The 13,478-nt window shown below is 39.6% G+C and overlaps 1 protein-coding gene across 1 annotated transcript in view; it reads left to right on the forward strand.

Moving 5' to 3' along the window:
- The window catches only part of abca12 (ATP-binding cassette, sub-family A (ABC1), member 12), a 54,226-nt gene that overhangs the window by 32,000 nt on the left and 8,748 nt on the right, over positions 1–13,478 (forward strand). Inside the window, exons 41-60 of the mRNA XM_086050733.1 lie at positions 271–385; positions 671–1,000; positions 1,283–1,352; positions 1,446–1,580; positions 1,907–2,065; positions 2,294–2,477; positions 3,410–3,628; positions 4,516–4,712; positions 5,405–5,562; positions 6,094–6,327; positions 6,839–6,968; positions 7,372–7,618; positions 8,223–8,312; positions 9,319–9,406; positions 9,536–9,663; positions 9,852–9,939; positions 10,077–10,185; positions 10,783–10,837; positions 12,802–12,979; positions 13,095–13,210. Of these exons, the coding sequence (XP_085906859.1) occupies positions 271–385; positions 671–1,000; positions 1,283–1,352; positions 1,446–1,580; positions 1,907–2,065; positions 2,294–2,477; positions 3,410–3,628; positions 4,516–4,712; positions 5,405–5,562; positions 6,094–6,327; positions 6,839–6,968; positions 7,372–7,618; positions 8,223–8,312; positions 9,319–9,406; positions 9,536–9,663; positions 9,852–9,939; positions 10,077–10,185; positions 10,783–10,837; positions 12,802–12,979; positions 13,095–13,210 (3,030 nt within the window). The remainder of the gene's footprint in view (positions 1–270; positions 386–670; positions 1,001–1,282; positions 1,353–1,445; positions 1,581–1,906; positions 2,066–2,293; positions 2,478–3,409; positions 3,629–4,515; positions 4,713–5,404; positions 5,563–6,093; positions 6,328–6,838; positions 6,969–7,371; positions 7,619–8,222; positions 8,313–9,318; positions 9,407–9,535; positions 9,664–9,851; positions 9,940–10,076; positions 10,186–10,782; positions 10,838–12,801; positions 12,980–13,094; positions 13,211–13,478) is intronic.

A 13,478-nucleotide genomic window follows, 5' to 3' on the forward strand; every position in this document is an offset into this window, starting at 1 on the left:
AAGACAATGCTGATAACCCATATCAGATGTACCATCAGGCCATTGTATCTGACAGACTGCCTTTAAGCCTGACTATGAGATGGGCTCATCTGTGCCATTGTGCTGATCTGATTTATTACTCTGAGGACAATACTGTATCATTCATAGTCGACGCAACATTATATTATGCTGTTATGAACATAATAATCATAATAAAGGACATCTTTGTCAACCTCTCTCCAAAACAAAATGTTTCCTTTTGATTTGTTGATATGATTTTGCATTCATCAGGTATCTTGAGGCCATCACTTTAGTCTTCCCACTCATGCTGATGTTAGCCTGGGTTCTGTTTGTGGCTGACTTTGTCAAGAAATTGGTTTATGAAAGAGAATTGGGGCTGCATGAGGTAAGGATTCATTTTTCCTTTCATATGTATGTAGGTGTCTTTGGGTCTTCTAGAAGGCCCTATATAGATCAAAGTAATTTTATTTTATTGCCATGCAAATGACAAAAGCTAATTGGAGTTATATCAGCCCCATCAATAGTTAGGGAGTAATCCAAGCGCTGGAACCAGTGCTGTGCTTTTACAAAGATAATAATTCACTACCACAATGATGTATTTAGCAAATGTTGTAAATTGGAAAACGTTGGAGTTTTTTTTTTGTCATTTTCCTTTCCCTTAAATCCACAGTATATGAAGATGATGGGCGTAAACCCACTCAGCCACTTCCTCGCCTGGTTCTTGGAGTGTGCTGCTCACCTGATAGTGACCATCATCATCCTCACACTGATTCTCAAGCATGGCGGCATCCTCGCGCATAGTAACGGCTTCATCCTGTTCTTGTACCTCTGCGACTACGGCTTGACCATCCTGGCCTTCAGTTACCTGATCAGCTCCTTTTTCGACAAGACCCACATTGCTGGTCTTAGCGGCAGCCTCTTTTACATTATCTGCTTCTTCCCATATATTGTGGTCATGTCGGTGGAGTCCAATCTCAACCTTTTCCAGAAGAGTGCACTGGTGAGATATCAAATTTTTCATTTTGACTAATGCTCGGAATTTTGATTATGTTATGATTTATACACTCAAACCTCTTAGTGTGTTTTTAAAATTCAATTCCCTACATCTGAATTTTACACTAAACAAAACAACTTTCAAGACTGTCAACAAGACTGTCAACGTTAAGGGAGTTGACTAGAGCAAGCATTTAGTCAATGTTGCCAGGTTCGGTTGCTGTAATGTACATGTTTATTTTTTATTTTGTTACTCTGTTTTTCTAACTAAAGTCTCATTTCCCCACAGTGCTTATTTTCTCCATGCTGTTTCAGTTATGCTAGTCAATATATCTCTCAATACGAGACTCGAGGAGAGGGTATGAAATTCCCACCTTCATCACAAAATGATGTATTAGACGTTGCAAACAAGGGAGTTCATAAAATGTGTTGTTGTGTTTGATGTTTTTTAGGAATTCATTGGAGCAACTCATATTCCTCACCCCTATCTGGAGACACAGCCTCCTTCGGTTGGCTGTGCTGGATGATGCTCATCGACTCACTCATCTACTTTACTGTTGGGGCGTACATCCGCATGGTCTTTCCTGGTAAATGCAATGGAATTAGATGAACTTCAGATGAACTTTACTCATGCCTTACGACAAGTAGAAAAAAAATAGATGTTTGTGTTCATGAATTTCTGAAAAATGTTTTTTGTCGAATTTACCCAATTTTTTTTGCCACGTGGTTGAACTAAATAAAAATCATCTGGATTTAGATATATTTTTTAATTAGACATCTACTTAAAAATCTAACTGGATCCAGATGACTTTATTTTGTGCAACCACTTGATGAAATGAAATTGAGTATTTTCTTCCAGTGTACATGCTGTAACTGCTAAATGACAAGTCTTGTCTTTTTCATGTTCAATCAGGCAAATATGGCATCCCAGCTCCATGGTACTTCCCCTTTACAGCCTCCTTTTGGGCTGACCTTTTCTTCTGTGTAAAGTCACAGAAGGGGGGCAGAGGACGTCTGTTCACTAACACCATGAAGATAAACCTGCCCGTGTTCTCTGCTGACAAGGGGAAAGGTACAGGAAAAAAAGCAATTACTCTGTAACAACTACAAGAGAACACAGTTTCAGAGACTGCTTCTTTTTCCGGGATTGTCTCTCCCTTTATTGTCTTGTCGCACTTCTTTTCATGGTCACCCATTTTTCAACGTATGGAAGCACCTAACTATATATCTCACACTCTCTCTATTTATGTCCTGTACAGTGGTTCTCTGATTTACTGTTCGAATTTGTCCATCTTCTCAGGACAGAGCCAGCTTTTCTCTCAGACAGGCGAGGACTTCTCTCATCTCCCAGTGGGTGTTGCCCTTCACGGTCTCACTAAGATCTATGGTGACCGTGTAGCCATTCAAAACCTGAACCTTTCCTTCTACGAGGGCCATGTCACATCACTGCTTGGTCACAATGGCGCTGGCAAGACTACTACCATGTATGTTAATATCTCGGGATGTCACAATATCAGCAATATCGTGATATCGCAATGTTAAATTTGCCACACTATATCGTCGTCGTCGTGTCACGATATTAATAGCAGCAAATCTGTTTAAAATCCCAAGTTGCTTTCCATTCGTGCAGTTTCAGCACCCTCGGTGGTTAGTTTATTAGTGCAGTTTAATTTGATGCCACCGTTTGAGACCCATGCTAATCGCCAATAGGAGCCATGACTGGCCAAGCCTATTTCTTTGTGAATGCTGTTATGTACAAAAACAGAATACTGTGATGTTGTTTTTCTTTTTTTTACAATATCGTGAGCTTTTATACAGTATCTTAACCTTTTTATTAATCGCCAACCTCCCCACAATATCGTGATAATTATCGTATTGTGAGGTTCATACCGTGATATTATCGTATCGTGACATTTGGATATGGTGACATCCCTATTAATATCACATTTGCCCCTTTTGCCTGTTTCAAGAATACCAATACACATTGGCTATTGATTCTACATGCATATGTGTTTTTAGTTTGATATGTGCCTCCCCGTTATGAACGAATTACGTTTTTGTCGATGAAACGATCATTTATAAAGTACACGATGAAGGAGAATGTGCAACTACATTCCGATTGTGTTTTCGTCCATGAGAAATGTGAAATACATTGGAATACACATCGCTTGGGTGTCGTTCTACAACTGATAAACCTTGCGTATTGAGTCTCATTACTTTGAGGCTGCTACGTTTAAGTACTAGTGATTAAATCGGTGCTTGTATTCCCCTTAGTTATATCCTGGTTACAGCCCCGATAAAAATGACCAGTGGCCATCTGCGCTATCCACTTAAAATATGTATCTAATATAACATGGTCACATTCAGTTAATAATATAATAGACTATTCTAAATATTACATGTTCTGTGTGATTAGGTCTCTCCTTACGGGCCTCTTTGCTCCATCATCTGGGAGTGTAGAAGTGTATGGCCGGGACATGCAAGCAAACTTGGATGACATCCGCAAAGATCTGGGTGTGTGCATGCAATATGACGTTCTCTTTGATCACATGACCACCAAGGAGCACCTCCTGCTCTATGGCCAGATAAAGGCCCCGCACTGGTCCCAGAGGGAATTGCATGAGCAGGTCCGAACGTAAGTGGTCAATGAGTGCTTATAATTACACTATATTGTTCTTATTGAGGTTGGACTAGGCCCTAAGGATCTTGTTATTGTTCGTCCATGATGCAATAATGTAATATACTGTATTTTACAGCCTTTTTTTTCCGTCAGCCATGGTGAAACAGTGGTCTTTGCTCAGTTGACAGTATCTCACCCTAATAAAAGTGAAATGTGGGAAGTTGTTACAGTGGCTGGAATTGAATGCCGATGATACGCTGGAGAAAAAGTTAAACATGGTCGTAGTCAAGCACATTTTATGGCCACACTTAATTTATATGCATCTCGGTGGTAAAGATAACGTAATTGTTCCACCTGTTACTCTTGAAATATGGTTTTCGATTTACCATCTGAAGAGCAGGGCGATATTATGAGGTACTTATAAGGCCATTAGATGCAAGTAGAGAATACTAATGTGGGCTGAATACTGTACGGGTTTTTTTCTATTCTTGTTGCTGTTTCTCAATCAATCAATCACATTTTATTTATATAGCACTTTTCATACATAAAAATGCAACTCAAAGTGCTTTAAAACATTCAAAGCAAAACATAGATAATTAGAAGAAAAAAAAAAAATCCGTTCATGCCCTCCCTCCCAACAAATATATAGAAAAAAAAGAAGAAAAACAAAAATTATCTTCAATCAAAAGAAAAGATAAATTATTTAAAAGTTGTTTCTGTAATTTTTATTATTGTTTTTAACTTGAGGAAAACAATACATTGTCTGTGTGATCTTAAAAGTCACGTAACCATCCCCCAAAGAAACTCCTGTCGGAAAAAAAGAACTGTATTGAAATGCATATAAAAAACATTATGTTAACATGCAGTTTGTCTTGAGTTCTTTCCACTGATTTATTTTCCAGGATCCTGGAGGAGACCGACATGTACGCTCACAGGCACAAGCAGGTGGGCGCACTGTCAGGCGGCATGAAGCGCAAATTGTCAATCTCCATTGCGTTCATTGGTGGCTCTCGCTTGGTGGTGCTGGATGAACCCACCACGGGTGTTGATCCGTGTTCCAGGCGCAGCATCTGGGATATTGTCATCCAAAATAAAAAGCGTGAGTATTTGCTATTTGCAACATGCTTTTGGTTGACTAAGCTAACTGCAACTGGCCAAGCTCTATCAGAATACATGTGCTGTACCCACCAATCTGATTTATGTCCACTATTACGTAAAATACTCAAGAAGTGTTCTTGCTTTGACAAGGAATAATAATCGATTACAGTTTGAAGATCCATTGAACAGCTTACGTGCTTTGGTTTTGTTATTTAAAAATCAAGCTTGTCAATTTGAATAAACAGTTATCCTTAAATGTTTGAGGAAATGAGGCTAACTAGTAAAATGGTAAAGGATCATATACTGATCCCTTGTGCTCAGCAATTTGCCGCCATTTTGTGTTGCTAAATCATATTTAATTGGCCTCATGCTTTGATTTGATTTGATAATGACCTCCAAATGACTAATTCAAAAAGTACTTTTTTAAAAGTTGTGGATAGTGGGAGTTGAGGATAACTTTTTTTTTTCATTGCAAGAAACAAGAGCAATGTGTGCGCGTGTGTTTTTTTTTTTTTTTTTTTTTTTAGCTCAGACCATGCCTTTTTTTTTTTTTTTTAATTATAGAGTGAAAGTCAGCCAGGGTTACTTGCTGAGCTGACCTACGCAGTCAAGTCGGCAAAGAGTGAGCGTTTTGCTTTAGGGTGTTTAACTCAATACATAAATAATCATATTTTTTTGTGTGCGTTTTCTCAGGGCACACTATCATTATGTCCACCCACCACCTGGATGAGGCAGAAATGCTGAGTGACCGCATTGCCTTCCTGGAGCGAGGAGGGTTAAAATGCTGTGGCTCCCCTTTCTATCTGAAAGACAAGCTGGGCCAGGGCTACAAACTCACTCTCACCAAAAAGGTCATTAGTGATTTAGTGTGTGGACACAAGTATCAAGTGTCTATATTAAGTGTAATACGGTATTATCCAATGGTTATTGTGGGGAATCTTGGAGGTAATCCTTCAAACAAATACCATTTTGACATGAAATACTCATTATTAGGAGACTGAATTCACCCTAATTGTTTTGTATGGCTGATATGTTATTGTGTAAGGCTTGGAAACAGCCATACAACATTCTGCTATTTTGCAGCAAACACGTAACTCATTCACTGCCATTGACATATTTATTTGTCTTTTCACATTGAATCCCAGGAACCTACGTATTTATATCTTTTTCAGTTATTTTCAAACGTTTGGGTAAAAGAGGGTCTGAGAATGTCTGGCAGTGAATGAGTTAAGCATGTGACAACTCAGCTTTTAACTTAGTGAAGCATGTTATAACCATTTAAACTCAATCGACGCACAAATTGTTTTCCTTTTTGCCTTTTGCAGTTTGTTTTGTTTTTTTGGAGCACAGAAAGTACTACATTTATTTCATAACCACTTCAGGTGCAGATTCTCGAGTCTGAGCGCTTTGACGATGCTGAAATGAAGGCCTTTATCCAAGCACATGTACCCGAAGCACGGCTAAAAGAGGCCCATGGTGGTGACTTGATCTACTCCCTGCCCCCGTTCACCTCGTCCAGTGCCTCCTCATACAGCTCTCTTCTGACGGCGCTGGACGCCAACCTTGATGACCTGCAGCTGGGAGGCTACGGTATCTCTGATACCACCCTAGAAGAGGTAAACCCATATTGCATCTATGGGTTAGCGTATACGTTAAACAGATGATCTCCAAATTTAGTACAGTAGTACAGGTGGTCCTCGGGTTATGAACGAGGTCCGTTCCTACATTGGCGACGCAACCCGAATTTCCGCGTGAATCAGAATTAATGCTTTAATACCCCCTAAATCTCAAAATAAATATCTGATGTTTGGCGGCGTCTTCGCCTTTCTCTGACCTTTTCATGACCTTTTCATGACCTTTTCCATCGTAATGGCTTTCCTCTTGGCTGGAGCGGCATCTCTAGAAGATCCAGCTTTCTTTTTTAAAACACACACTGTGGGGCTGGACTACTGGAGACAAAATGGCGGACGAGACTCTGGGGCCGTAAAGTTGAAATGGTGTAGGTTGAGTACCGCGTAACACAAGGACCACCTGTATTCTTCATATGCAAGGGTAGTCACCCATTGGGAAATGACACTGATTGGCTCATGAGGTGTTGATGCATATTTCTTTTATTCATCTCTGTAGGTATTCCTCCACTTGACAGAGGAAAACAAAGAAAGTGTGCATAATGAGGACAGACCCTTTTCTATCTCAGAGATGGTTTCAGAAACTGGCTCCATTGAGAGTTTCCCTGCAGATCCAAGTGACAAAATTAGTAAGTTTATGTCTGTTTTATCTTCTGTATTGATTTGTCTCGTGCAGACAATTAGGGCCATAAAAACAATATCACAAAAATATCTATGGGGATGAAGTCGAAGTAAAAAAGTTCTCAGTCATAATATTACCAGCATGACCTTTTGAATTTATCTTATTAATGTTGTAATGTTGACTTCATTCTCATCACTTAATGGCATTTTGCAATATTGTCCAATTTTTCATTTTCAGTGTGACCTAATACTTCTTTGAAGTTATGTCTCCTAACATCCTATTCTCAAACCACCCCTACCAAATGCTGTACCTGAATTGTTTTAGGATTCATTCATTTAGTCAACAGACAATAGGAAAGTAAGTGAGTGATTCAGTTCAGTCTTGTGTTTTTTTTCCACCATATCCTCTAGACTTGACTAGTCCCAACAGAGCACAAGGTATGGCGCTTGCCTGGCAGCAAATCAAAGCTATACTGATCAAGAGGTTCCATCACAGCCGCAGAGACTACAGAGGCCTGATCTCCAAGATCCTACTTCCTGTTTTGTTTGTAACATTCTCCATGGGCCTGGGATCCATCAAGAATGATCTGTGGCACTACCCTGAGCTGGAGCTTAGCCCTGCACTCTACAACTTCAAACCAAGTTACTCTTTTTTCAGGTCAGGCTTCTTGGCGTGCGAAATAGATGGTCATGCTAACGGGAATGCGTAGATAGACGTCACAGACATGGTCTGCGCGAAAACCTTGCGTTTGTCTTAACGTACCTCGACGAGGCACACAAATCATTCAAGCACATCCTGCAACAAGGCAATTTGGTTTTGATGAAATATTAATGAATGGCTGATGCCTCTTGTTGCTTGAATTGGTCCAGTGTGTCCCTCCATCACGTTTTGGGTATTACAAAGTTGAGGTTCTTTGAAGGGCAGACATGCCGTTAAGGGAAATAAAGACAGAGAATGCGATGTGTCGGTGCAATGCGCGATCAAAGTGAATAACATCAAAAGTGTCAGCGGCGGTTGCCGCTATTTGATCAAGAATATACAATGTGTACTGAAGAAAATGCTGAGGTGTCTTTCCAACTACAAGTTCATCTGTGGTTTCTTGATCCAGTATGTTGAGGTACAAGATAATTTGATCTGTTTCAACATTTAAAAACAGTTGAGACCAATGTTGATTGGATTTTTCTAAAAATCAACGTCTTCTACTTAGAATGCTTGATCAAAAATGACTCAATTCCATTATTTTCGTTCTGAATTTTCACAGTAACCAGAATGGTAAATCCAGCGAGCTGGTGGACACTATGATGTCTTTCCCAGGAATGGATAACAGCTGCTTTGACCAGCCCCGCAACCTGTATGTAAACACAAACAACACACAGGGTTCCCTATTTAACAGTCATTTCCTGTTTATCTCATTCCCATTCTTCCCATGCCTTGTTTCATTTTACTAGTCTGCCTCCTTTTGAATTTCAACAACTCTGTGTCTCTCTAGTGTCATTCTTATTTTTCCTCTTGCTTGGCACTGTGTGTATGTGAGTGAAAGCCTACAGCAGAGCCTTGCAGCTCAAAAGCATAATTTGTATTCCATAAACATCTCCCGTTTATTGCAGAGATTTTCCCCTTACTGTCACTGAATCACTGTTGAGACTCATGAAGTACACCTCGGAGCCATTTTAAAGCTCCCTGGCCCACCAGAAGAAACGTAAAAATCCAACGGTGCAATAGAGATTGAATGTTTTGCCTTCAAATGACAAGAGAGGCAGAGTGTGCTGCAGACCTTCACAAATCTACATCCATTTGTGTCCTTTGGCTGCAGAGAAACAAACCTTTCAGTATTTCACTGCGTGAAACATGTGTTGTAACTGACCGCGTTTGGATATTGAAGCTTTCCGAATTACGATACGCAAGACATAATACAAGAACTCGAAGCAGCAGAATATCATAACTTCACTTTAATATCTAAACTTTCATAGTGGATTGTCATAAAGGCTTTATGCAGCTTTGCATTGCAGTGACGAGCCAAGCACGTGCCCCACCAAGGTCATTCGAGAAACCCCAATGTGAAGTGTAAAAGTGCCTGGATGTAAAATAAATAAATATTAAGCTGCGCAAATTTAGATTTCGGAATATTGTTCAATAGCGTGCACAAAAGCAGTCAAGCCTTGAGTGCCTGCAGCTGCATTACTGTACGAGTGGTTTGCTCTCATCTTTCTCCCCAACTCTTTGGCTGTGTGCAGGCTTTTAGCATTGACTCCATCATATCAACTCTTGGGAAGTTACGTTTTGGCTTGCGACTGCACTCCCGTCATACTACTGAGCCACCATTTTACTCAGTGATTTTTTTTTTTTTTTCTTTCAAGGGTTTGCAGAAGCCAAACCCAGAGCTGGAATTCCGGAGGGAACAGCTCCGAATCATTTAGTGACTGCAAATGTACCAATAAGGAGCAGGTGAGGGACAGTGAGAATGTAACTATGAGTGAGAAAATGTCCTGGCCTCATATTTGTTTCTTCCCACGGCTACATGCACAGCTACAATGTGTTTTTATGATTTTGGTTTCATTTCAAAATATAATGCAGATTTGTCATGGGGAAAGATTCAAGCCAGCCAGTCGGCAGATCCCATCTTCGCAGATCGTTTACAACCTAAGTGGAATCAATGTGGAGAATTACCTGTTGACCACGGCCAATGGCTTTATTAGGAACAGGTAAGTAGTTCAAGAAACAAACTGCCGATATTATTTGCCAATTCATCGTTGAGCATTTCTGCCTGTACACAACTTTTGTGAACATGTGTGAATGAATCTGAATTAACTGGCAAAGACCTTTAATTGCACAGAAAAAACGCTCCTGGTTAGGAGCTAAAAATGTTGATTTCATCACTTTTGTGTCTCAGGTACGGCGGCTTTGAATTTGGAATACCGCTCCCACCTGACTTGCAAATGGATATTCTAGCCGAGTCTGATAACATCACCTTCTCTAAGGTACCGTTCTCATCTCTGCTGCAAATCTAATGAACTGAAATTATATTGACGGAAAGGAACACATGACATATGATGATGACCTCACGCAATCGTGTTTGTGTGTGTGTTTGTGTGTGTGTTTGTGTGTATGAGTGTAGGTTTGGTTTAACCCTGAGGGCTACCACACAATGCCAGCATATTTAAACAGCCTCAACAATGTCATCCTACGCTCAAAACTTCCAGCAGATAAGGATCCAAAGAAATATGGTACTGTATGCTCTGAAGTAATATTGAATACAAGTATATCACAATCAATTGTGCCATTCCATCACTTGTAAAGATTTGACCTGACATTTTAATACAATTTTGTATGCACGCATTCCGTATTAGCCTATGATGTTGCGCAATACAGAAGCTGTGAGATCCCGGGAGATTTCTTATGACTGTTATGATCTTTTAGCTTTGGACATGTAAGTTCTTACCCTTATGTAATAGACTTCCCACTCTAGGTTAGAACCTGCCCACGGATGTGTCATCACACTCCTGTTCATCTAAAGCATAGCAATTGAGAGCCTATCCAATCCATTCAGGGGAGAGTGTATGGTGTTTATGGACAATTTGTGTCAAACAGATGGATGGAGTTGTATGTACTGTATGTACAATTATCGGATGCTTTTTCACAAAAGCTCGGTTGTATCATTAGATGCATTCCAAGATCAAAAAATCGTTCTGTACAAAAATAATAAAGCTCATTTGGCTGAGAGTTTTTAATTCATTTAACAATGTGTTTATTATTGTCATTATAGACAATTGTCATTATAGTTGCCAATATTTTGCTCATTTTCTGCCTCTTTATTGTTGCAGCCATTTCAGTGTCCAGTCAGCCCTACTTTGGTCGGTCGGATGAAGCAGACGTAATGTAAGTAAAGTTAAAAATGTTACCTTTGCAGGAATAACAAATGAAAGATGCACTAGCAAAAAGATCCTAATGTTAAAATGATTTGTTGCATTATGGGTTCACTCAAGAAAAGCCTCATACTTTTTTGCTCAGGGCATCACAAGTGGTTGAGTGAGGACTCGAGAAGATGGTACATATTTTTAATCAATATTTGATTTTCTAAATCAATTTCCCTGCGCTTTCAGTGTTTATCAGAGTTCCAATGGTCGAGCAACTGATCGATTGAAACGTATTTTCTAAAATTAATAAAAAATTTCAGAATATAACATGAAGGATTCATTAGGTTACATGTTTAAAATGTGTGTGTTCCATTGGACCTCACCGAATAAATGTTTTAGCAAGCGACTTAAATTGCTGTTATGGTATCACCCTCAAACCTTCAGTTACAAGTATTTTTGCATCCATGGAGAGCTTTTCGTAGTTGCTAGCCTGGCAGGCTGCTTTTTGCAGGGCAAGCAGCCATGTACTCCTCCTTCCGTGCCGATATTGAAGTATTGATTTGGCTTCGGACAATTTAAGGGTACAGTCGGCTGTTTTCAGTAAGATATCTTGATTCTGACGTTGTGGCAGCCCATGGGATACACTGCGAAGCTCAAGCTAAAGCTTGGCCATGCTGATAATGATTCTGATCAGTTGCTGCTGGCTATGTATAGTAATTGGGGCTTCCTTAAAGCTCCCACTAAATATTCCTTCCTTTTTTTTCTCCTCCTTCCCACTTGGTCACTCAGCCAGCTTCGGCTTTATCCTCTTTGAGCTGCGTGCAGCTGATTACAGTGATTGTTCTGGCCTGGCCAACTTAGAGAGGTTGTGCAGCAATATGTAGTGGTGTCATGGCTCAAAACAACCAAAAAAGAAATTTGGGAGATATTGTGTTGTGAGTTGGATTCTGCACTCTGCATTCAATCCAAAAAAAAAAATCCCCCAAACATATTTTAAATCAGGTAATTTATCAAGATTTCGCCTAGGCATATTGTTATTGTGGACAATTCTGTTTCCAACTTTGTCAGAAGAGTTTGAGGAATACTCTTTTGTGTTCCAAGCATGACTGTACCCTAGTGCAAAAAGGTTTATGTTCGGTAGGTAATTTATTGATTCCAAAGGAAACTCTGGAAGCAAGGTCTGTAAAGACATATTGGGATGAGTTTGGTATAAGAATTTGCAGCCTCTTATCCTAAACTTAGTAAACATTTTTAGGATGACTGACAACAATTGTTAGCCAATATTTGTCTAGTCATTTTTGACCTCACAAATAGGGCCGACCGACATGGATTTTTTTTTAGTTCGATACCAATTCTGATATTTGGCAGAGTAATATTCTGATCGCCGATTTATTGGCTGATTAATTTTAAAAATTTACAATGAATAAAATAACTTCCTTTATTTTACCCTTAGGCTTACAACAATAACAATATGAGTTACAGACAACATTTGATTCTTTAGTTTTATCACGAAGAGAAAAATCATACCATTTTTTTGCAAATTTTTGGGGGAGGCTGGGGTATGTGAATGTTTTGATGTCATTAACTATCTTAAACTGTTATGTGTTAATGTGTTTAAAAAAATGCAAAAATCTGCCATTTTTGAAGATTTTAAAAGCTAATAACGGCTGTCCGATTAATCAGTCAGGCCCTCCACACAAAAGTTAATCTGTTTGAATGGATAAACATTCCCGCTGACACTCTAAAATCTTGTTAAAAGTCGTGCCAAAATAGTGCAGGGTGCTGTAACTTTTTCATATAAAGTACAATATAATACATGGTTGCTAGTACAGCCACACCAACATAAATAGCAAACGCAAGCTGCAGCAGCGCACCATATAGTCTTCATTATTAGATGTCAACAAACAGCCCAACGATTCATAAAAATGCTGCTCTTATATTGTTTCTGTGAGACCACTTGTGAATAATCCAATTTCGTCTTCACAGCACTCTCGGAATACTTCAGATCCTTGTGGCCATGTGTGTGGTCACAGGCTATTCGATCACAACAGCCAGTTTCTCCATCTACATTGTCAGCGAGCATCACAGCGGCTCCAAGAGGCTGCAGCACATCGCAGGCATCAGTGAGCCCTTCTACTGGGCCATTAACTTCTTTTATGACATGGTAACACCTAATTGCCCAGTCTATAAATCACCGGAATAACACCTCATCCATTTAATAACCGATACCATCAAATTATTTGTCTGCAATAGATTATGACCTGGATCTTTTCCCACAGATCATCTATCTGATTCCTGTCGTTTTGACCATCGGCGTGGTTGCAGCCTTCCAGGTTCCAGCATTCACAGAGAAACAAAATTTAGCTGCCGTCTCACTGCTTCTGGTACTCTTTGGGTGAGTTATGCCTCTCCATCAGCATGCATGTATGTTAGAGTCCTGATCTAGTCAGCGTACTGGAAGGATTTGTAATGCAAGAATTAACTGATTTAAAGCACATCTCATACTAGCTGTTTGAGGTAGCTGAATTCAAGATTCCGATACCTGATAGAAATCAAGCCAATCAGTCACTGATAAAATCAAATGCCACTCTGTAATTTATTGTCTTATACTACCTATTTCTGTGTCACAAGACTGTTTTTTAACTCATTCACTGCCATTGGCG

Source organism: Filicampus tigris, chromosome 14, assembly GCF_054856515.1.
Source record: "Filicampus tigris isolate MCC_2025a chromosome 14, RoL_Ftig_1.0, whole genome shotgun sequence".
Taxonomy (NCBI): domain Eukaryota; kingdom Metazoa; phylum Chordata; class Actinopteri; order Syngnathiformes; family Syngnathidae; genus Filicampus; species Filicampus tigris.